This window comes from Malaya genurostris, chromosome 2 (assembly GCF_030247185.1).
Source record: "Malaya genurostris strain Urasoe2022 chromosome 2, Malgen_1.1, whole genome shotgun sequence".
Taxonomy (NCBI): domain Eukaryota; kingdom Metazoa; phylum Arthropoda; class Insecta; order Diptera; family Culicidae; genus Malaya; species Malaya genurostris.
In genome coordinates this window covers 331,775,344-331,799,534 of record NC_080571.1, presented here as the reverse complement: position 1 = coordinate 331,799,534, position 24,191 = coordinate 331,775,344, and the positions used below count along the sequence as shown (strand labels likewise).

At 40.4% G+C, this 24,191-nt stretch overlaps 2 protein-coding genes across 4 annotated transcripts; one reads left to right on the top strand and one right to left on the bottom strand.

Annotated features, from left to right (window-relative positions):
- The first annotated feature begins 95 nt into the window (after positions 1 to 95).
- On the top strand, positions 96 to 6,513 carry LOC131431601 (uncharacterized). Of its 3 annotated transcripts, none has more exons than XM_058597418.1 (4): positions 96 to 433; positions 540 to 972; positions 1,041 to 1,468; positions 6,329 to 6,513. In XM_058597418.1, exons 1-4 carry the CDS (start codon positions 109 to 111, stop codon positions 6,451 to 6,453), a joined length of 1,311 nt encoding a protein of 436 aa, XP_058453401.1. In that variant the 5' UTR covers positions 96 to 108; the 3' UTR covers positions 6,454 to 6,513. The 3 variants fall into 3 exon arrangements, with proteins under 3 accessions (XP_058453401.1, XP_058453400.1, XP_058453402.1); XM_058597417.1 differs by having other exon boundaries at positions 540 to 978; XM_058597419.1 differs by having other exon boundaries at positions 540 to 978; positions 6,315 to 6,513.
- LOC131431599 (xanthine dehydrogenase) lies at positions 6,450 to 22,518 on the bottom strand. The gene is made up of 6 exons (XM_058597412.1): positions 22,269 to 22,518; positions 9,680 to 10,764; positions 8,093 to 9,617; positions 7,769 to 8,037; positions 6,655 to 7,696; positions 6,450 to 6,581 (listed from the first exon to the last, which is right to left on the bottom strand). Exons 1-6 carry the CDS (start codon positions 22,335 to 22,337, stop codon positions 6,531 to 6,533), a joined length of 4,041 nt encoding a protein of 1,346 aa, XP_058453395.1. The 5' UTR covers positions 22,338 to 22,518; the 3' UTR covers positions 6,450 to 6,530.
- Positions 22,519 to 24,191: the final 1,673 nt, after the last annotated feature.

The window sequence follows — 24,191 nt, the reverse complement described above, 5'->3', positions numbered from 1 at the left end:
TCGAACTACGTCGTTTCAACTCTGATGACATCCTAGTAGCCTACGATCGCTCGCTGCTTGTCAGTTTTTACCGGTGCCGATAAAGCAGTAAAATATATTCACCAAATTATGATCTCCGTGAATCAACAATCACCGGCGGATCCAACTGTACCGCTAATCGAACGGCGAACTCCTTCACGCAAGATTCCGTCACCATATCGTACCGTTCCGACGAAAAGCCGTTTCACAAAATCACCCAACAAAGTGACCCGAAACAAAACGTTCATAGCACCGAATCGGCCGTTGCAAAATGGTGTCAATGGCAAAGAACCACCTTCGGAAGTGGTAACCAAAGCTAAATGTGTTAGTGCGGGCGCGGTGGACGATCTGAGAGAACATAAAGATTGTACCAATTTGGTTAACATTTTCCAAGGGGAGGATATGAAATTTTCAGGTAGGATTTTCGAAATTATTTCGTAGTTTCACAGCACCTTATTTGAAAAGTTGCAAGATTTATGTTTTATCCAACGACCCCATATTAACAGTTCTAATAAACACAGATGATTCAGAAACCCTCGAAGATCTGACTCCACAATCCGAGTTTCCCGGTACAGGGAGTCACAAATCTTCTAAAAAGAGAAGTGCGATTCCGGTGAAAATCAAGTCTTCCCTTGGTCAACCGATTCGTTCGCAGCGCAGTATCATCAATGGCAGCGATTCGAAAACCATCAAATTCCTCATGAAACTCACCACCAAACGGTACTTCGAAACCTTGAAATACGAAATTGATCGCATCAAGGAGAGTGATAGGAAAATTCAAGATCAAGCTAGTTCACACTCTCACTCGATCATGACCTTGATCAACAGAGGAGTTGATTTCGATCGGAAAATGAACGACTTGAGAGAACAGATTGCAAGATTGCTACTTGAAACAAGAGAAAAGGATCGCTCCCATCAAGATACGGTTAATGCAATTACTACCGAGTTAAACGAGTTGAAGTGAATTTTCATTTTGATACGCTTTTGCATTTGATAATGATCCAATTTGAAATTTGTTGCAGATCGGTTTGTAATCTACTCTTGAAAAACATTGAAAAAGATCATGAACTGGAAACTCTAGCGCGGAAGCTACGCAGATCTAAGAAATTCGACGCCAATACGTACAAAATGCTTAAAATTCAGCTTCGAAAACCCAATCATGGCACGAATGAATCCAGGAATATGGTGGAAAAAATAGTTAAGAAAAAATCAGTCTGTTCCCTACCATCAAAAGCAAAAAGCGAAAATATCATCGGACAGAAAAAATCAAGAGGATCCCGTCGATCGATCACGCGAAACAAGAGCGATTGGTCGTCGTTATCCAGCATGTCCTCGGTGTCCACCGGAACGGATATGTTGAGCGATATCGAAATGACATCCGACAAAAAGAGTGGCACTAGTTTAAACTCACAAAAAACGGCACAATCTTCGAGCAAAAGTTTTACTATGGGTGAGTAGAGCAGATATTTGAATTATACTTTTAAATTGAAACGTTGAACTTTAGCTCCGGATTATTTCCTATTTCTACTACTTCTCTTGTACGTCATCACTATGCTGGTAACTGCAAAATAACGCTTCTAACTACAATACACTTCTAGAAATACGTATTTCGGTCTCTACTTATGAGCAATTCCAGAAATGGATAACTTTGACTTTGTACACGTTTTCAGTATGGTTAAATATTTGTTTCACACGAATGGTGCGAGATCACATGCATTTTTTTCTAATCGTTCAAAACTCAAAAAGTGTTAAATGTACGAAAAATGTTGTAGAAAATCAATCAAACGATTTGATTATGTGCTATAAAAATAAACACCGAAAATCACCGGTTTGTTAATTTTCCAAGTATTAATAAATGTCAGGGGTGCAAGTCAATAATGCCGCATTTTCTCAAGAAACCGCTGCACCGCTAGAACTATTGTTTTTTTCACTGCATTATCACGTTCTAAAAAAAGCAGTTCCTGTATTGTCAGTTGCAAGTTAGTGCCATATACAGAACAAGTGAAGTGAATATGTCGGAATTCGTGCCAAGTAAAGAGCATTGCTGGAAGTGTTGATTAATATTTATTGACCATATTTTGTTAGTCTCGACATGTGAATAATGCAGAGGATTGTTGAACAAAGAGAGAGATACACAAAGTCAAAAACAAATGTCGAACAGGTTTTGTTGATTTTGATCGTCTATTTGTCGTAGGAAATCTTCGGAAGGTGAGAAAATAGGTTTCTAATGAGCTGAATGATAGATAGCAGGAAAAGTGAAAAACGGTAGGCGAAAGTTTGCTTTCCCAGCATGATACAAAGGTTTCGGAACCGGACCTTTTTTAGAGTAAAAAAATCATGGATCGGCCGTGACCAACCATCGACGTCAACTGTGTAACCTAAACGCTTCGGAAAGGAAACGATGTTTTGCTTTTTAAACTAAGGAAAACTGTAAATACACTCGAGTCGTTTTTGTGCGGCTTTTTGTGTGATTTTTTGCGCGAATTTTCAAAGATACGCATATTCTAATGAGAATTTTCAAAGTTATGCGGTTTTCTCGTTTCGTCTTAGAAACGTACGGATAAATTTGTTTATTACCAGATGTTTTAAAAATTCATGAAACTTCGAGATCTAGTGTTATCTCGGAAACAATTTCTATGTCAACTCTCCGGGACAAATTTTTGTTTTCGAGATAATACCAGATCTCGGCGTTGTTTTGGATTTCTAAAACATTTAGAATAAAAAAAAATCGATTTCGGAAATCTCAAAATCCCAATGTCGATATATTTTAACAATTTTTTCCGAGATCAGTTCTATGAACTTTTGAGACATCTGTCAACAAACAAATTTTCCCTTAGATTTGCACTATTTTTTATACGAACTTTCAAAGTTATGTGATTTTCAAGCGTATTTTCAAAGTTGTGCGGTTTTTAAAGCTAATGTTGGAAATTAAACTTTTTTTGAAAAACGCTAAAAATTATCCAACAGACGTGAGTCATTTTGCAGCACAACAACGCTTCCCCATCAGTTCGCCTTCACATCTCATCCAAGCCAGTCGATAAAACTAAACCGCTTACGTTCGGGACGGAAAAAACCAAGTACCAAATTCGACTTTCGATACGAGAACTTGAAGGTTTGCTTAAGGAGCAAAAGCATCTTGACATTAAACATGTGCATTTACTTCAATGCAATAAGACAAATAATGTTGTTTACATCCAGTTTTATGAAGAGTTGGATGCAATTTAATTCGCAAAAGACAATACAATGTGCACTATGTGGAGCACAAAAACATTAAGTTCAACATTCCAGTATATATGGCAGATAGTGCTATAGAAGTGCGTGTGCATGATCTTCCCTCAAGCGTCATCGATCATTATATTCGCAGAACTATGTCTCAATACGGAGAGATTCTCTCTATTGAAATAGAAAATTTGAAGAGCTTTTTCCCCGGTATTCTAAATGGCGTACGTTTGTTACGCAAGTGCTTGAAGAGGGCTATAAATTCTTATGTGACTTTCGGTCAGGACACAAGAATCCCGTGCAAAGCACTTCTTACCTATGACAATCAGATGGCCACATGTCAATATTGACAATAAGCTGTTCACTACGGTAAGCCATGTGATAAACTGGACAAGGAGACAAGTACACCAAAAGACAACGGTGCTTTCTTTACACCAACCCCAAGCAACCCCAATACACCTGTACCAGCCAACAACAACAATGAAGTATCCCCCTCAATGAAACCATCAGTATCCCCTATAGAACAAAGTACACCAGCTGCAGTTAAGGTCTGAGGATAGAGGGTCGCGTGTTGAGTTTTAAATCGACCACGTGGCTCGCTCAATTCCCTTTGCGCATCGTATTTCTCTTGTACTCTCTCGTATATGAGCAAACTGTACCGGGTTGCCAGCATACATTTTATTGTTTTGATGAGAAGTTTTATCACATTAATCTATCGTATGGGTTGAACATTACATGGATTCCAATAAACAATGAAAAAATATTCAACTTTCACAAAGATAGAATGTCTGTGTGTTTGGTAGCCTTGTCGAGCCAATTTTATTTCTCTCTCCTTTTTTAGAATGCTATCAGGAAACCAAAGCGAAAAAATGACAGCTGCATTAAAACTGACTTTGACAAGACTTTATTTTTATCGCGATAACATATATGTTTTTATGTACTAATCGCATCTAAACTAAATTATCTAGACTTTGTCACGGTAGATTTATGATACAAACCTTCAAAGCCGAGATATTCGATGACCAAGTAGAGGTATGCATTTCCGAGCGTTCCAATTTTCAGCAGTTCTTCAGTCAGAAGAAAATACAACACGACCGCTAAACTCAATGAAAAATTCTGAAAATTTCACAGAATATTCTCAACCAAATTTCGAAGACATTGTCAGGTGGGTTTTTCTACATTCTGCACCGTTTCCAAGAAAATTTAATTTGAAACGGGAAAATAGCAAAAAACCTACCACTTTGCGGTACTGTCCTCAGCCCTTAACAACATACCCAACGCCTGTGAAATAAGTAACGTGTGTTCCGCCAATAACAGTGATGCGAACCAATGGACGGGAGCGTGAATAGCGAACCACTGCTCCCCCTTCATTCGCTAGATAACAGCGAAAGCCTCAAAGGAAAAAAAATTACATGATCCAGCAAAAAAATAAATATTTTTTTATTGTAAAACGGCCGCGTTAAGCTTAAGTGCAAAAGAGCCAAATAAAAAACGCTTCCCCATAAACCACAAAAGCGATCAAACACATCGTTTCAGAACTAAGACGGGAGATTTTGCCCGATTTGCCCAGACTCGCAGAATTGGCCTTTTCTGACTATTAGAAATTAAGCATTCTAAAAAATTCCAGTCGTTTTCGATCAAACTAATGTTTTATTCAACCTGAAAAATCTCGAAATGAATTTTTCTTTAATATTTTCCAATATGGCATCGATGGTAACTGTGAGTTGAATAGAAAATAGTTCACGCAACGTAATGTGACTTATATTATCTAAATACGAAACAGGAAATATGACATTTTAATATTTCGAAGAGACATGCTCTAAGTTTTGTATCAGTTTAAATCTTTTAGTCGAATTAAACAAAAATACGGTATAGTCATTCATCTTAGCGGACCCGACTTTTGTGATACGCACTATAGGTATTATTTTGGCAAGCCCATGTGCTGGAGATGCAGAAACAAGTTGTTCAAGCGGTAATATATAACTATGAGAGTAACTATGATGAACTTAACTTTTCGTTCAATATCTTTAAAAAGTGATGTCAGGTCTGCTCATTTTTTTCACGTGATGAAAACCGAATACAAATTATCTGATTGATTTTTGTTTTCATTGCGTATGTAATGCTGTATTTCCAGAACTTTTATGATAATATTCTCATGTCTGCATGTTTTGCGTTTCTATCAAACAGATAAATCTTGCACAACTTTTTTGTAAATTTTGAAAAAATAAGCAAGATTCTCAATTCGGCTTATCGTTTTTTTTTTACTTGCGGAGAGCATAATTTCGCTAATTTTCCCCCACAAGAGATTTATAGCAATTTCGACGTATATTGTGCCCGATACAATTATTACAGCCGTTTGGAAATTTTTTGATAAGTTGCACAATTACTCCCGTTTTACAACTGTTGCAGAACTTCTATAACTGCTAGAGAAACATGAAACAAATTGATGATTTGCTGCACAATTGTTTTAGATGTACTTAAAGTTGTTCTACCGTGATTTTTTTACGGTAGTATTGTGAAACTTAACAGTGATAAGTTGCACAACCAATTTTAATATATTTGAAAATCTTTCTAAACATAAATCACATTTCTAAAACAATTGTAGATCATCTTAAATTTTAATAAGTAACATTTGCTACTTGGGTAACCTTTTGTTCAACGATTTGTTTAATTAAGTCGTGTTAAATAATCATCCCACACAATATTAGTTAGTCTAAACGAAACATGCGTAATTACTAAAAATTGTTACAGCTTTTTACTCTCAGAAAGGCAATAATCAAATTAATATTAAAGGTTTCTGAGTTACTTCAATTTGTAAAAAGTGCATGGAAAACACATTCGCCTTTATTAGAAACTAGTATTGAGTTAAATTGGGCACTGTTTCTGTGCAAATGGTTTGCCATATTGAATACGTGTAAAAAGTTTCCATCTACAATCAATTGCAAAAATTACTCTATTACATTCATAGCGTTTAGTGATGTTAGTGTTAGAAAGAAAAACAATTCAAAGTCAAAGTTTAACAAATTCTACTCATCATATGATATATAAAACTTTGATTCTATTAACTTAGATTTTAGGTTTTTTATTTTAGATCCGAATAAAATGAAGAATCAATACCCTAAACTCAATGAAGGCAAAAACAAGCAATCAAGTCTGATGAAAATTTTCTGCTGTGGTCAACGTTCGAAATCCATCAAAGAAGTTAAAGCTGCTTGACGTTTCGCTCAATTGTGACATTTATTTTCTATTTATAAAATATAACACAACAAACTTTAATTTTTCATAATATCCTACTACGGCATAACATTCCATGGGGTGTAAGATTTAGCATCAGCTTCCGCAAACTGAAAGCAAACAGAAAATAATTGATGAACTATGAATTTTATACAAAATTCAAAGGCTTGAAAATTTACTAACCTTCTTTATTATATTATCTTGACACGCAAGTCGAATTCTCGAAGAAGTAGCCGGTGAAATGAAATTAAAATCATCGTCCAGCTTTTCCTCCAGTCGGGCTGCCGAAATAGCTTCTCGAATGGCAAAGAAAATCGATGAAGCCAGAAACAGCGGTGGTTCTCCGACAGCCTTCGATGAGTACACGGCCCTAGGATTCGGTGCTCCCGTCAATAGCGATACGTTGAACTCGCCAGGAATGTCAGCAAATCCGGGTATTTTGTACGCTCCAGGTCCTCGGGAATAGATTGTTCCGGTTGGAGAATAAACCATTTCCTCCAATGTGAACAGACCATAGCCTTGCATAAATCCTCCCTCAATTTGACCAATATCTATCGCCGGATTGATACTAGATCCCAGGTCCATTACAATATCAGTACGAATCACTTGATGGTCACCGGTTAAACAATCGATTTCAACTTCAGAACAAGCAGCACCGAACGTGAAGTAGTTAAACGGATTGCCGGAATTAGTAGCAAAATCATAACCGATATCTGGAGTCGCGTAAAACCCGGTTGCAGATAATGAAACTCGATCGAAGTACGCTTTGTTGATCCAGAAATTCCAATCCTTATCGGGGAATTGTTTTCTGTAGGGCTCGAGGCGATCGAAGATAACTTTGCATGCATTCAGAACGGCCATTCCATTCAGGTCTGATCCGGCACTGGCAGCAGTAGCCGGTGTGTTGGGTACCTTATCGGTTGCCGTCTCGGAAATGTGAATTCCCTCGAACGGAATCTTCAAAGTAGTAGCCGCAACCTGTATCATCTTCGTATGCAACCCCTGTCCCATTTCAGTTCCACCGTGGGACAACAGGACCGTTCCGTCCTGATACACATGCACCAGCGCTCCGGATTGATTCAAGTGAACGGCAGTAAATGCAATCCCGAACATCGTGGGAACTGCACTGATACCACGCTTTCGCCAACGGTGCTGTTGATTGAACTGCTTGATTGCAGCTCGTCGTTTCTCGAACTCGGACGATTCGATTACTTCTGTCCAGCATCTAGAACGGCAACAAAATGTGTTAATGTTTCCCTTTCATGTGAATACATCCCGATGATCTTTATTAACTTACCGGCGCACATTACAGTTCTCAATGGACTCGTTGTAATGAGTTTTGTCACCCTCCTGATACATATTAAGCTCAGCCAGCTCCACATAATCTCGTTTCAGGTTCCTGGCCACGTGGCGCATCATAGTTTCCGCTACCAACATTCCCTGCGGGCCACCAAATCCACGGAAGGCAGTATTCGATGGTAAATTTGTTCTGCAAACCCAGCCTTGCACTCGCAGATTTGGAATCTTATATGCATTCTGTATGTGGAACATTGCTCTTTCGAGAACCTGCGGGGAAAAACTGCCGTACTTACAAACGATTACTTAAGGATCAGTTACTAACCGAGAAGGACAAATCCATAGAATAGCCAGCATTGTTGTATGCCTTGAAATCTCCAGCCAACAGTCGCCCTTCTCTATTCACCCCAACTTTGTAAGTGAAGTAGAACGGATGACGGGTGCCACTAATGGCCATATCTTCGTCGCGGTCTAACATACACCGAACCGGTCTCCTAAGCGTATAGGCTGCCAGTGCAACCGGAACAGCCACCATCGCTGCCCGTGATTCCTTTCCGCCAAAACCACCGCCCAATCGTTTCACTCTCGATACCACTTTGCACGATGGAATCCCAAGGGCGTGAGCAACGTGTTGCTGTATTTCAGTCGGATGCTGCGAAGAGCTGAACACCTCAATTTCGTCCGAATCCTTCGGAATGGCCACACAAGCTTGGGTTTCCAAGTAGAAGTGCTCTTGGCCACCCATTCGACAGTCACCTTCAATAACATGAGCTGCGTGTTGGAATCCCTTCTCAATGTCTCCCTGCACAATAGCCTTTGGGTACCCGGGAAAGAACGATCCTTTTTCGATCGCATCTTCCAACGTTACAATAATCGGAGATAATTCTTCGTACACAATTTTAACTCTACGAGCTGCTTTTTGTGCTATGGCTTGGTTATCTGCAACAATTGCACCGAGTATTTGGCCTTGGCTTGTGACCAAATCCTTGTAGAATACGTACTCATCATGAAACACCGGTCCACACCTGCTCTGGTCCTCGTTCAAATCATCAGCGGAAAAGAAACGATGAACTCCTTCCATACCTAATGCCTCTGATGCATCGAGCGAAAGTACTTTGGCATGGGCTTTCGTGCTGGTAACCAGTGCAAGATACAACTCATTACAGTATTTTGGAATATCGTCACAGTAAACAGCTTCTCCGGTTACCTGTTTAAATGCGGAAGCATGCACTTTCGGTCGTCTGATCGGATCCGTAATGGGTTGATTAGAAGCAACCTTTTCAAATAGCTGAGCACTCTTCGGAACTAATGTGTGGAAAGTTTGAGCACCACTTTTTTCTCGCTCGTGAATTTGAACTCGATCAGGAAATTCCAGAGAAAGTGCCTCACTGATCGTAAGATAAGCTTTGAAAAATAAACTCAATGTCAGCGATCTACGATAAAGAATCATTCCACCGGGAGCACCGGGATCCAGAGGTAATTCTTTTACCAATAGATCATTGGTCTTTTCCACTAAGCCACTATCCCATCTCTGTCCTATCAAAGCTGTAGCAGTATTCTTAGCTAAAACTGTTGTCGGTGCCATACCTCCAAAAGCCAAATGAATCTTTTCAACAATATCTGTATTTGGTTTGAAGAAAACATTGAACGCTCCGTTCACGATTGCGATATCGTCGTCACGCCGTTTCGCCTGCTTGTAGGCTATGAAATGTTGATTTTTGGTACTTTTCGGCACAAAAATAGAGATCAAAACCTCTTCCGGGCGAATCACGTTTTTACGATATCCGGTGAAAAATCCGTCACCCATGTGAACAGTTCGGAATCCGCTATCCAGACTGGCAACTTCCATCCTAGATTTATTATATGAATCAGTATCAAATTATGTACAGTAATGTATGGTTTCGGTACTCACCTGATACCCGCCGCCGTAAAGATTGGATTAAGATCGGAAATTGGACTACCAGTCATGATGTTTCCTCCGACCGCAGCAACATTTCTGATTTGTTTCCCCGCGAACCAATGCAACATGTCAACGATCGCCTTGTATAATCTTGTTTCGTACTCTGGACGCTTAGCAATCTCATCCTTCATCACAGTTTCCATGTCCATTAGTGTTGCAGACGCTCCAATTTGTAGTCCCCCTTCCAACCTTTCTATACGTGTCATTTCAGGAATCTTCACTGGGTAAGCTAACACTGGGTATTCGAAATGCTTGAATTTTACCTCCACACCCACTTCGGTATTGCCAACAATGATCTTGGTCTCTGGGTGCCGCTTTTTAAGAGCTAACAAATGTTCGAGTTTTGTTGGACGGTGCCAACTCGTGCTGTCCGACCGAAAAACTAACGATTCCGAATCCAGTACGTTCGAAAGCTTCAGTTCCGGTGGAAAAATTGGTTCCTGAGACGGATCATACGGTGCGAATTCACTCACATCGAATAATTTCTCGCTAATCTCTACTCCGCAGCCATTTTCTTTTCCGTTTGTGTTCTTACAGCACTTATCACCCATTGCACAGTATCCATTCTGAGAACTACCGTACTCCTGTGAGAACGTTTTGTATCCTTCCAGAATTGGTCGGTACCCTGTGCAGCGACATAGGTTGCCCTGAAATGCCACTTCCAGTTCTTTCATCGTTGGCACCGGAGAGCTTCGCAACAAAGCGTACATAGACATCACGATTCCCGGAGTACAAAAGCCGCACTGCAATCCGTGAGCCTTGGCAATTCTCTCCTGAACCGGATGTAAACGAGTCCGTGTACTTCCAATTCCTTCAACTGTTGTAACCGACATCCCATGGACTGCACAAACGGGCGTGAGACACGCATTAGCTGCCACGTGCAATACACGATTAGTCTGGCGATCGATTCGGGAGATCATTACCGTACAAGCACCACAACCACCCTCCCCGCATCCTAGTTTGGTTCCACACAGACGCAGCTTGTCACGCAAATATGTCAACAGGGTGCACTGAGGGTCCGGATTGGGGTCAATGATCTGGAAGAGAAAGGATATGGATAAATATTAGGTCCCACGACGGTTTCAATCACAATTTCAATTTTTGTTGTATTCCTATGTATGCTTTCCAATTTCTCATGAGATAAATAGTATGAAGTTTAACAAACTTTTTCTGGAACCTCAAAGCTTTAATAACAGTTAGCTTCCATATCTCGACCGAGACAGTCGGTACAATAAACCGCTTACGGGACGACATAGAAACAAAAAACAATGTGAACATTGTGTGAACATTTAGATGAACTCTAAATGAGTAATCGCATCGAACAAAAGACAACAACAATATGTACTTTGTATAACACGAAAACATCAAGTACAATATACAAGTGTTTGCGATGGATTATGCATTCAGCCGCTAACGAAAAATATATTCGAAAAACACGTTGCAGTATGGCGAGATTCTTTCCATCGCAAGCGCGTAAAGAAGCCTATGCCGTCTTATTTGGCTTTCGGTCAGAACGCAAGAGTTCTATGTAAATCACTTGTCACCTACGTCCATCAACTGGTCACATGTCAGTATTTCCAAAAACCTGTTTATTATGGTTACCATCGAAAACTGGACAGGAAATGATTTACTTTTTTTAAATAACTTTCACTCCCAAGCAAAACGGTACTGCTTATGCACACCTGTCCAAAGCGATCACAGTACTTCTGAGACAGTGCTTCGCAACCAATTCACAACAAAATACACCTGCTTCAGCTAACAACGAACCCAGCACCTGGTCAAAAAACAGCAATAGAACGGAAAAATCCCACAATTATGTTTTTGACAACAACTGCGACGCCGAATCCATAGACGAAAGAGTGTCCTTCCTTCTTTCATTCGCTAGTCAGCAATGTGAGCGCCTCTCCTCTAAAATATTTTCTATAGCGACAAGATCCAGCTACAACAATTTTTCCTACAAACTGCCTACAACAAATGGGCTGTAAAACAGTTTTAATCCACCTAGTCGTATAATGATGTCTTGCTTATGTTCTCATGTTTTCATATATTTTCAAAATACATTTTTAAACACTCAAATAAGAACAGGAAAATTTGTTTGGATATCAACAAGCATATCCTACAAATTGAAATAGTTTTGAGTTAAATTTACGGTTTGCAATTTCAACCACACTGCACCTTGTATTTTCGAAATCGGAACCAGGCTGGGGAATAAATTGAGCTAATATCATAAGACCTTTCATTTTATTCTGGGGTTCAACCAGTTTTCGACCACTATATCCGGAACCGCTCAAGCAACCAGAAATTCCACAATTACTCAAAACATCCGCTTTCTCGCTGCTTAAGAGTACGCGTGGTACTTTTGACTACTTGAAAGTACAGAACAGGTTCCGTGTGAACTTTCTCGGTGCATGTATTCTAGAAGTAGCTTAGAAGTTCGTTAGGTTGCGTCGTGCGTCGTGCCGTGAGGAGTTCTAGTGCGGATCGGGACAACCGCTGAGAAAAATTTGGACGCGGTCCGGGACGGCCGTTAGGAGTTTTAGTGCGGATCGGGACGACCGCTAAGAAAAATTTGGACGCGGACCGGGACGGCCGTTAGGAGTTTTAGTGCGGATCGGGACGACCGCTAAGAAAAATTTGGACGCGGACCGGGACGGTCGTGAGGAGTTCTAGTGCGGATCGGGACGACCGCTGAGAAAAATTTGGACGCGGACCGGGAGTTCTAGTGCGGATCGGGACGACCGCTAAGAAAAATTTGGATGGGGACCGGGACGGCCGTTAGGAGTTTTAGTGCGGATCGGGAGTACGGCCGCGATTCGAGAGAATGTTTAGTGCGGATCGGGACGACCGCTGAGAAAAATTTGGACGCGGACCGAGAGTTTTAGTGCGGACCGGGTCAGCCGTAATGATTTATAATGCGGATCAGGACGACCGCTAAGAAAAATTTGGATGCTGACCGGGACGGCCGTTAGGAGTTTTAGTTCGGATCGGGACGACCGCTAAGAAAAATTTGGACGCGGACCGGGAGTTTTAGTGCGGATCGGGTCGGCCGTAAGGATTTATAGTGCGGATCGGGACGACCGCCGAGAAAAAAAATTTGGACACGTGCCGTGACGTCTACTTTATTTGGAGATGAGGGAGGATGTGTGGTTCTAGACCACAACTTATGTCGTTTTCGCTTGATGCTAAACCTAACCTAGTTTTCACTCTAACTGCTGTCAAACCGTTTGTTTGAAGCTAGTTTCGAACCTAGTTTCAACGTTGTTGAACTGAAAATCGAGTCAGTTTCGAGCCTGGTTGTCATATCAGGTTTGCTCAAACCCCCGTTGCTAAGTGCGAAATCAACATAGTTTCGTGAAAAGTGTTTGTTTGATGAAACTACCCTGGGTCAGTTTCAGTTTTCTCAAGCGAAAACGACATTAGTTACCACGTTTCGCCAGTGCGTCTCCATCACAGCAATCGTTTGCTACATTTGACATCTACATCGTCATCATTATTGGACTGAGTCGAGACAAGAAGGTTTTCGTGTTGGATTGGAAATGTCGAAGATTTCAGGAATTCAGAAGTCACACAGAACTGAAAAAATGTCTGTGTGTGTGTGCGTGTGTATACGTGCGTATGTATGTAACAAATATGCACTCACAAACTTTTCACAAACTTAGATTCGAATGAAAGGACTCATGGTCCCATATTGAATTTCATTTGGATTCGACTTCCGGTTCCGAAGCGCCGAAAATAGTGAGAAAAACTCCAAAAATAGAGCTTACTTTGATTTCTCAGCGATACTTGAACCTATTTCTTGGTTCCAATTAAAGCTCACATTGTCTCAAAAGCTACTGTGAAATTTCATCCGGATCCGATTTTCAGTTCCGCAGTTATAGGACGATGAGTGTCAAAGTTTTCAAACCGCCATATAGAATGACAATATATACAACACCGGTACGTGCAACGTTGTAGAAGAAAACTCAACTCGAACGATGTGTTTTTTTTCTTTTTCGTACGGTATTTATTAAAACCGTGCCAGTGCAGTAGTGTAGTGATGTCAATTATTATAAGAATAATAATCCTACTACATGTTTTATGCTACTGATTCATGTTGTCTAGCTTGACTTACATATTCAAAAGTAACAGAAACGCAGGTTTGCTTTGTTTGTCAGATTTTGTTTAATTGGTTTAATTGAAATATAGCATGGGATAGTAGGTCTAGGTTTAACTAGGTTCAAAACTGTTCCAATTTGTAGGTCATATTTGTTGCTGGCAAACGAATCAACTTTGACTATTCCGGTCATCTGTATCCGGTTTCGGAAATAGTGATCAAAAACAGTAGAAAGCATTCACTCACTTTTCTTCTAGATGCCCAAATCGATTTTCATAAACGTATGGGTTCGAACGAAAATTCTTACAGTTTCATACGGAATTCCTAAATTTGTTGTGGATACTACTTCATTTTGCACTGAAAACAAAATGATATCAAGTGGTATAATAATTACAATACAGCGAATGTAAGAAGAACTTCGAGATAAACTTACTTCATTTGACAATGCAATAGAAGTTTTTATTGTGGTACTTTCATAGACTAAAAAGAAATCACACAGAAGAAATTTTTATTAAAGGTCTGAAATTAGATTTTTTTTCGCAAGATTTTTGCCAGTGTCAAAAAATACCTATCGACTTGTCATAAATAACCATGCTTTCGAGCAGGGTTATTTTTGACAATGACAAAATAACTGATTAATTGTCAAATTTTAAATAAAAATTAAAATAATTCACGAAATGGTCCACAGCCTTAAATCCTGTATTTCCGGAATCGGTAATCGGATCAGAATAAATCCAATGGTGGCCTAAGATAAGATCTATTATTTTATTCTAAGTTGAAAGCGTTCAGCCAGCCCAGCCCCGAGAAAATTTTGTGACATTATTTATTTTTGTTTTTCAAAGGGCAAAGCTTACAAAAGTGAAAAAATCGAATTTCTTTTTCTGTGTTGATTTATTTTGTGTAGGTATATAGAAGAAAAGCGGAAAAATTTGCGTACCTTTTAAAGATAAATCAACAGTTCAACTAAAAATTCTACATTTTACAATTAACAATTTCTAAATAAGAGTTGAAACCAAATTCTAAACATTCATTGATGTACTTAATTATTTTTTAGCACTGGACAATGTTTGTACCTTTATTCGTTGGGCTAATGGTTTTGAATTGTAATTATGTAAACAAATATGTAAAATGTTTAAAAGATGATGGGTTTTTACGCGTATTTGATGAATTTCAAATGGGCTTTTCCCACTCCACCAAAAACTCCATTGAGATCAATCCAGATCAGATGGAAAGAAATAGACAAATAAATAAAAAATCTCTGCGATGAAGCACGCAGCGGTAGGCTCTATGAAGCGGTTACACAGAACAGTGTCAAAACTACATAAAATGGAGATTAAAACCGGGGCAAAATAAACCGAAATAATAAATTTGTAATTTATGACCGGAAAACGAAAGTGCGCGAGCTTGCCATAGTTGAGCAAGATTCTGCAAATGATATAGATACCCTGCCGCTGGACCCTAAGCAAAGTCCTGGCATTACATTCCTTTTGTGGAATTTGGCCTTTCTGTTTCAACAGACTTCGCAGCCGATTCTTAGTGTACAGAATGCATGCATGGCTAGTACTATGGATCCTACTGACACTAAAAACCCTTCCAGGTCGGGGCTAGAACATACGACAACTGGCTTGTACTCATTCGTAACCGAATGTTCGAAGTGAGCACACGCGTTTTTTTAACAATCGACATCGGTAAGACGAAGGTGCCTATCACAGCAGAGGCTGTAGTATAGGCATTAAATAAAAGTGATAAAAAGTAGCATCCCCGCAAGTGAGTTCTGTCTGTGCACCGGTTTTGTATCGGTATCGACAGTAGACGCTATTGTGCTATCCTCGGGCAGCAGTTATTTCTATTGTTTGCTACCCGCATCGCAGCAGCCAAATCCTGAGTCAAGGTCACGCTGAAGCACAACGAAGGAGTGAAGGAGCAACTCACCTAACAGCTTACCGTGACATACTGTTAAGTATTTTCTCAAACTTTTTCTTTCAACTTTTACTATTCATATATTTTCTTTTCATTTTATTTCTTTCTTTCTCATTTCAAGTGCGTCAGACTTCTTTACTCCCGCACTTTAAATATGAATATTGATGGCAGTGGGGGTGTCTCGGAGGAGGGCGAAGCTGAACGAATGAACGAAGAACATTTAGAGGCTGAGTTTGCTTCCGAGATGCCATCTACTCCTCCTATACCATCTCCCCCTCCGATACCATCTCCCTCTCCGATGCCATCTCCCTCTCCGATGCCTCCACCTCCCTCCAAGATATTGCCTGCTCGCCAAAAAGTTTACCAAGACGATGGCTCGGGGGGTCCGTGGGTGGTATACTTCCGGCCCAAATTAAAGTCTCTCAGAGTTTTAAATATTGCTCGGGACCTGGAAAAACATTACTCGGCAATAAAAACAATAGATAAGGTTTCGCCAAACAAGTTACGCGTTGTTGTGTCCGACCTGAAGCAAGCAAACGAGATTGCTACCAGCGAGTTGTTCACGAAGGAGTACCGCGTGTACGTCCCGTCTCATGTGGTGGAGATCGACGGTGTGGTCCGTGACGAAAGTCTGAAAATCGAAGATCTGATGAAGGACGGGGTAGACCGTTTCAAAAACCCCGACCTTCAACCAGTGAAAATTTTGGAGTGCAAGCAATTGCACTCCAAATCGATAGATGGTAAATTTTACCAATCGGACTCATTTCGCGTGACTTTTGCCGGATCTGCACTTCCAAATTATTTGGTAGTGAGTGGAGTTCGTCTACCTGTTCGGCTGTATGTACCGCGGGTAATGCATTGTACAAGCTGCAAACAGCTAGGTCATACGGCAACCTATTGTTGCAACAAACTGCGATGCGGCAAATGCGGAGAGGCCCATGAGGACGATCTCTGCAGAAGAGCAGTGGAAAAGTGTTGCTACTGCGGGGAGAATCCTCATGATCTTTCGGTGTGCCCTACGTACATACAGCGTGCGGAGAAATTGAAGCGATCCGTGAAAGAACGTTCCAAACGTTCTTATGCGGAAATCTTAAAAAGAACCACTCCATCGACCCCTGAGAACCCGTTTGCAATCTTGCCAGTTGAAGAGGATACCTCTGACGACCCAGGCGAAGGACCTTCCTATACACAGGTTGAAGGAAGCAGAAAAAGACAAAATCTGGCTTCTCCCAAGCTTCCTCGTAAAGGCCTCAGACTGTCCTCTTCGTCACAAAAGAACCAAACGGAAACAAAAAGTGCTGACTCAAAACCGAAGCAAACACCTCCTGGGTTCAAAAAACTTAGGGATGATAAGGAGTACCCAGCACTTCCTGGGGCATCAAAAAACCCGAATGACCCCAAAGCACAACCAGAAAATCCAACAAACGCTGGATTATTGAAATTTTCTGATATCGTGGACTGGATATTAACAGCCTTCAATATTACTGATCCTCTGAAAAGCTTCCTAACTGCTCTACTGCCAACAGTAAGGACATTTTTAAAACAGTATCATCCCAAAACTTGATTCTTTCAAACACTTAATACATACTCATAATTGCGATGTATTCTCCTTGAGTGAAACTTGGCTTACTTCTAACATCAACCTCGACTTCCATAATTTTAACATAATCCGCCTGGACCGAGAAGACTCTTATGGAGGGGTACTTTTAGGGATTAAAAAGTGCTATTCATTTTATCGTATTAACCTCCCCTCGACACCGGGAATTGAAGTTGTTGCTTGCCAAATTAATATTAAAGGCAAAGATCTATGTATAGCTTCTATCTACATTCCTCCCAGAGTCTCGATAGGGCATCGTCGGCTTGCAGACATCATAGAACTTCTTCCTTCACCGCGGCTGGTTTAAGGGGACTTTAACTCGCATGGTACAGGATGGGGCTGCTTATATGATAATAATCGTTCTTCGTTAATCCAAGATCTGTGTGACAACTTCAATTTGACAATTCTAAACACGGGAGAAATGACACGGAACCCTAGACCGCCAGCACAACCAAGTGCGCTGGATTTATCCCTTTGCTCGACTTCGCTACAGTTAGATTGCAAGTGGAAGGTAATCTGTGATCCTCACGATAGCGATCACTTGCCGATCATAGTTTCTATCACCAACCGTGGAAGACCATCGGAGACAATCAATGTTTCGTACGATTTCACACGAAACATTGATTGGAAACGTTACGCGAGCTCGATATCTGAGAAACTCGAAACATCACAGGAGCTTCCTCCGGAGGAAGAGTATACATTTTTGGCTGGCTTGATTCTTGACACCGCAATTCAAGCTCAGACGAAACGAGTACCTAGCGCGCAAACTAGTATGCGTTCTCCCAACCCATGGTGGGACAAAGAGTGCTCAGAGCTGAAAACGAAAAAAGCTTCAGCCTTCATCTCGTTTAGAAGGAACGGAACTCCAGATAATTATCGGAAATACGCGGCGTTAGAATTTCAAATGAAAAGTCTGATTAAAGCTAAGAAACGCGGTTACTGGCGAAGGTTTGTTGACGGATTAACGAGAGAAACAGCAATGAGCACTCTTTGGAATACGGCCCGTCGCATGCGCAATCGAAATCACGCGAACGAAAGCGAGGAATATCCTAACCGCTGGATATTCGATTTCGCTAAGAAAGTATGTCCTGATTCTGTTCCGGAACAGAAGATATCCCGCGTCGCGACATTGAATACAAACGAAACACCGTTTTCGATGGTAGAGTTCTCACTTGCGCTCTTGTCGTGTAACAATAGAGCCCCGGGGTTAGACAGAATTAAATTCAACTTGTTGAAAAATCTGCCCGACTCTGCCAAAAGGCGCTTGTTGAATTTATTCAACAAGTTCCTCGAGGGTAATATTGTCCCACACGAATGGAGAGAAGTGAGAGTTATTACTATTCAAAAACCTGGAAAACCAGCCTCCGATCACAATTCGTATCGGCCGATTGCTATGCTTTCCTGTATTCGGAAATTGTTGGAGAAAATGATTCTCTTCCGTCTAGACAATTGGGTCGAAACAAATGGATTGCTTTCAGGTACACAATTTGGGTTCCGCAGGGGCAAAGGAACGAACGATTGTCTAGCGTTGCTCTCAACAGAAATTCAAATGGCATTTGCTCGTAAAGAACAAATGGCATCAGTTTTCCTCGACATCAAGGGGGCATTCGATTCAGTTTCCATTAACGTTCTATCTGAGAAGTTGCATCAGCATGGTCTTTCACCAGTTTTGAACAACTTTTTATATAATCTATTGTCCGAGAAACACATGCATTTTGAGCATGGTGATTTGACGACAAAGCGATTCAGTTACATGGGTCTTCCTCAGGGCTCATGCTTAAGCCCCCTTTTATACAACTTTTACGTAAATAACATTGATGAATGTATCAACACATCTTGCACGCTAAGACAACTTGCCGACGACAGTCTTGTGTCTATTATAGGACCCAAAGCTGCCGATCTCCAAGGACCATTGCAAGATACCCTCGACAACTGGTCGACATGGGCTTTTCAAATGGGTATCGAGTTCTCTACGGAGAAAACTAAGCTGGTTGTATTTTCAAGGAAGCGAGAACCTGCGCAATTACAGCTTCAACTAGGGGGTGAAACCATAGCTCAGGTTTTCACATTTAAATATCTCGGGGTCTGGTTCGATTCCAAAGGTACCTGGGGATGTCACATTAGGTATTTGAAACGAAAATGCCTACAGAGAATCAATTTCCTTCGTACAATAACCGGAACTTGGTGGGGCTCTCACCCAGGAGACCTGATCAGGTTGTACAAAACGACGATATTGTCAGTAATGGAATATGGATGTTTCTGTTTCCGCTCCGCTACGAATATTCATTTCATTAAACTGGAAAGAATTCAATATCGTTGTTTACGTATTGCCTTGGGTTGCATGCAATCAACCCATACGATGAGTCTTGAAGTGCTGGCGGGCTTCTTACCGTTGAAAAACAGGTTCTGGGATCTCTCATATCGACTGCTAATCCGATGCGACATTTCGAATCCGATGGTGATAGAAAACTTTGAAAAGCTCGTCGAGCTTAATTCACAAACCCGTTTTATGTCCTTGTATTTTGACTACATGGCTCAGAATATAAATCCTTCTTCGTTTGTTCCCAATCGTGTTCATTTTGTGGATACTTCTAATTCTACTGTGTTTTTCGACACATCCATGAAAGAAGAAATTCGTGGAATCCCGGATCCTGTACGCCCTCAAGAGATCCCAAAAATTTTTAATAATAAATTTAAAGAAGTCGACTCTAATAAAATGTTTTACACTGACGGATCATATCTAGACGGGTCCACTGGCTTCGGTATATTCAATGTAAATTTCACCGTTTCCTATAAACTCAGTGATCCAGCTTCAGTTTACGTCGCAGAACTAGCTGCAATTCAGTATACCCTTGAGATCATTGACACTCTGCCCACAGATCACTACTTCATTGTATCGGACAGTCTCAGTTCCATTGAGGCTCTCCGTTCAGTGAAGCCTGGAAAGCACTCACCGTATTTCCTGGGGAAAATACGGGAACAATTGAGTGCTTTATCTGCAAAATCATACCAGATTACCTTGGTTTGGGTCCCCTCACATTGTTCCATACGGGGCAATGAGAGGGCGGACTCGTTAGCCAAGGTGGGCGCACTAGAAGGTGATATCTATGAAAGACCAATCTGCTTCAATGAATTTTTCAGTTGCTGTCGTCAGAAAACTCTAGCTAGCTGTCAGAATACATGGAATAGTGGAACTCTGGGACGATGGTTACACTCAATAATCCCACAGGTATCGACGAAAGCTTGGTTCCGGGGGTTAGACGTGAGCCGAGACTTTATTCGTGTAATGTCAAGGCTCATGTCTAATCATTATATGTTCAGCGCGCATCTCCGTCGTGTGGGGCTCGCTGAGAGTGGTGTCTGCGTGTGCGGTGAGGGTTATCATGACATCGAACATGTTGTTTGGACATGTGTCGAGTATTGTGATGCCAGGTCCCAACTCATAGGTTCCCTTCGGGCCCGAGGTATACCACCCTTCGTACCAGTCCGCGACGTCTTGGCAACTCGAAATCTTCCTTATATGACTCTCATCTATAACTTCTTGAAAACTATCAATGCTCAAATTTAGTGCTCTCCCTATCTCTTTCTCGTCTACAGCTCTACCGCACTCTTCTTTACGTTGCTGGAAGTATGGCCTGTGTAAACGATGCTTCGGAGCATGCACCTGCCTTGAACTGATTGAGTTGCTGGAAGCTACCCAAAAACGTCACATCAACGTCAGAACACACCAACGAAGCATCCCAAACCAGAATAATCTCTTCATTGCTACAAGCTGAAAAACATGAAGATTCATCGAACGGAAAATGTGTCTAAAAGATGTATGCCACAAACCAATGATGTATTCAAATTTCAATTCAATACTGTGTAGGTCCCACCCTCCCTATGTCCCCTTACTAACTGGGGAGTATGCCGCCCCGTAATACGGCATCCCTTTCTCTCTCCCTAACAACAAGACAATCGGCCACGGTAAGCTAAAGCAAATGAGCCTAATAAAAAAATTTTATTTGGAAAAAAAACTGGCTTGTAAGACCAGCGTCCTATGCATTGAACTGGGACAGGCCATCAACTAATAGGCCATCAACAAATATCAAATAATGACCTACAAATTTAGAAGATATATTTCGTTTTCCAAGTAAGGGTCTATCTTGGGCCACCTCTTAAAATCTACCGCATCATCACAAGTCTTGTGGATTGTTGTGCTCTATACATGAACATTTAGAAGGTCTTAGATATGTTTGATGAAAATGGCTTGAAAGTAAACGTTAAGACATGTAACACAATAACCTTCTCTCGCACAGTCACCAAATACTTAATAATGTTAGGATCCAACATTACATTTAGGGTCCGTGAATCAGTAAATATATTCAAGCTTTTAGTACAAAATTTCAGTTTTTGTGTAGAATGTTTTGCTTATTTGAGCACATCTAATAATGTGCGCTACTAGATTAAAACGATGACTACTAATTGGAATACCCTACATGACACACATGACTACACAAACAAAAATAGCATAACAGCTATTGGCATGCTTTGTACTTATTTGCAATAGTAGGTCTAGGACTGAAAATGCGCAGATTGAAATTTTTTGTTGCTAATTGAAAGCCTTAATTTGAAGAAAATATTACGTACCAAGACATTCAACTATCAATCAACATAATCGTTTTGAAGGTCTTATTCGTCTTGAGAATAAATACATGTCTACACAAAACACAACTTACAGTGTGCGAATCATTCTGATACTGGAAGTAAATTACTGATAAGAAAATATCAACCTTACTTAGTAAGTGAATCTAACAAAACATGAACTCATGTACGTAATCCAATACGCAAATCAGCCTACTTCCCAATCAACCGAATCATAACTACTGCAACCTGTCCACTACTTCATCTAAAACTAGAAGGAACTGACCAACATCCTGAAAGTGGCATACCTTTTTTCCATTCACGAAAAATGTTAGTGGTTGTTGTTCCACATATTCGCCTAGAATTGTTTCACCCATCCTGGATTGGTCTTATCTTCGCTATCACTATTGATGACACTAACGTACGATTCAACTGAATAACAATTACAGTTTGTCTTTTATAAGTGGCTTTCTTTGCCCAATTACGACCTCGTAGTCACCACCACTTATCTTGGAGTGGAGTAATAATGCTTTGCCGTCGTGATCTTACACGCTTGAGAGATGCCGAGAGACTGGTTTACTCCAAGACTCGCGAGACTTGATTGGTTATTTTCCTCCTTTACCTACATCGCGAGGACACAAACAAACACGCGGGTCGATCTCGAGTTTATTTATTTTGGAACTGTTTTTTATTAAAGATTGAAATGAGAGATTGAAATGCTGCCGTGGGGGTTTGGTTGATTACAGTTCCTACGAGTGCATGTAGTTGTAGGCTCTCATTTTCTGTTAACTTACAAAATATACCCGATGATTGCTACCTACTGAAACCCTTTACTGACTTTGTTATCTTTATCAATAAATTTTGTAAGGATTTAGAACCATAATTCGAATCGGATAGACTATTGAAAGCATTGTGAATCTTTTTTTTCCTACACCAACTCATTATCCTTGATAGCGTTGACAACCAAAGAAACATGTTGTCTGATGCAATAACCTTTAGCTAATTTTGTTAAGTTTTTATGCTGATGTTTAGACTAGAACTTTAAAAAAAAAATCTGCAAAATCTTACGCTACCTTAGTAAGGCTTGTTCGCGGCAAAATCTGGCCAGATTCAATTTGGAATAAAACAAATTTGCTGTTCAAAATGCATTTTTTATTCATTCAATTGTGCATTATTAGTCATCCTAAAACTAATTACAGTTACTTAATCAGGTTGCATGGAGAAGCATCGAACTTTTGTGTCTAATCCAGCCATTAGGGTCTATACAGACTTCTCTGCAACCGATTTAGCAACTTTTGTCCAAGGTTTTCTGGTGGTTTCTGAGATCCGTTTTCGCTCCGCTCTCAGCCTTCCTGGCTGTTGTCGAACGTGAATCGAAAAATTTGAGACCATTATGGACAGTGCTTGCGGGAAAACTAAACTTTTTTGGAAAGTTTTTTTTTTACTGACAGGTCCGGATTCTCATTGCGACCGCACACTTTTGGCACGTGTTCTTCTTTCGATGCTTGCTTGCAGTATCACCAAAAATTTATTTTACACAATGAACAGACACACGTTCATTAGTTCATGAGTTGATAAAGTATTTCCAGAGATATACCTTATGATCAAAAAAGAACTGGAATTTAATTACAAAACGCAAAATTTCAATTTTTAATAAATTTCTTTATTATCGCATTCAAAGTACTCTCCTCCTGCGGCAATACATGCATGCCAACGCTTGATTCAATTTTCCATACAAGTTTTATAGGCCGCCGAAGGTATGGCCTTTAGTTCACGCAGCGAATTCTCTTTTATGGTCTCTATGGTCTCAAAACGCGTTCCCCGCAATGGCAATTTGAGTCTGGATAAGAGGAAAAATTCACACGGGGCCATATCTGGAGAGTACGGTGCTTGGTTGATGATATTGGTTGAGTTTTTGACCAAAAACTGCGATGTGGTGTAAAATCCATGAGTTTTCCTTCCATAACAGATCGGCTGAAAAGTTCGTATCGTTTCTATGAGAGGGCGCCACTAGAATTAAATCCATACCATTTTCAGTTAGTACCAACCTTCCAAAGATACGTGTATAAATTTGACAGCTGTCTGATTATTAGTTTGTGAGATATTGCATTTTGAGTGAAGCTACTTTTGTTATTGTGAAAAAAATGGAAAAAAAGGAATTTCGTGTGTTCATGAAACACTACTTTTTGATGAAAAAAAGTGCCGCCGATACCAAAAAATGGTATTGATGA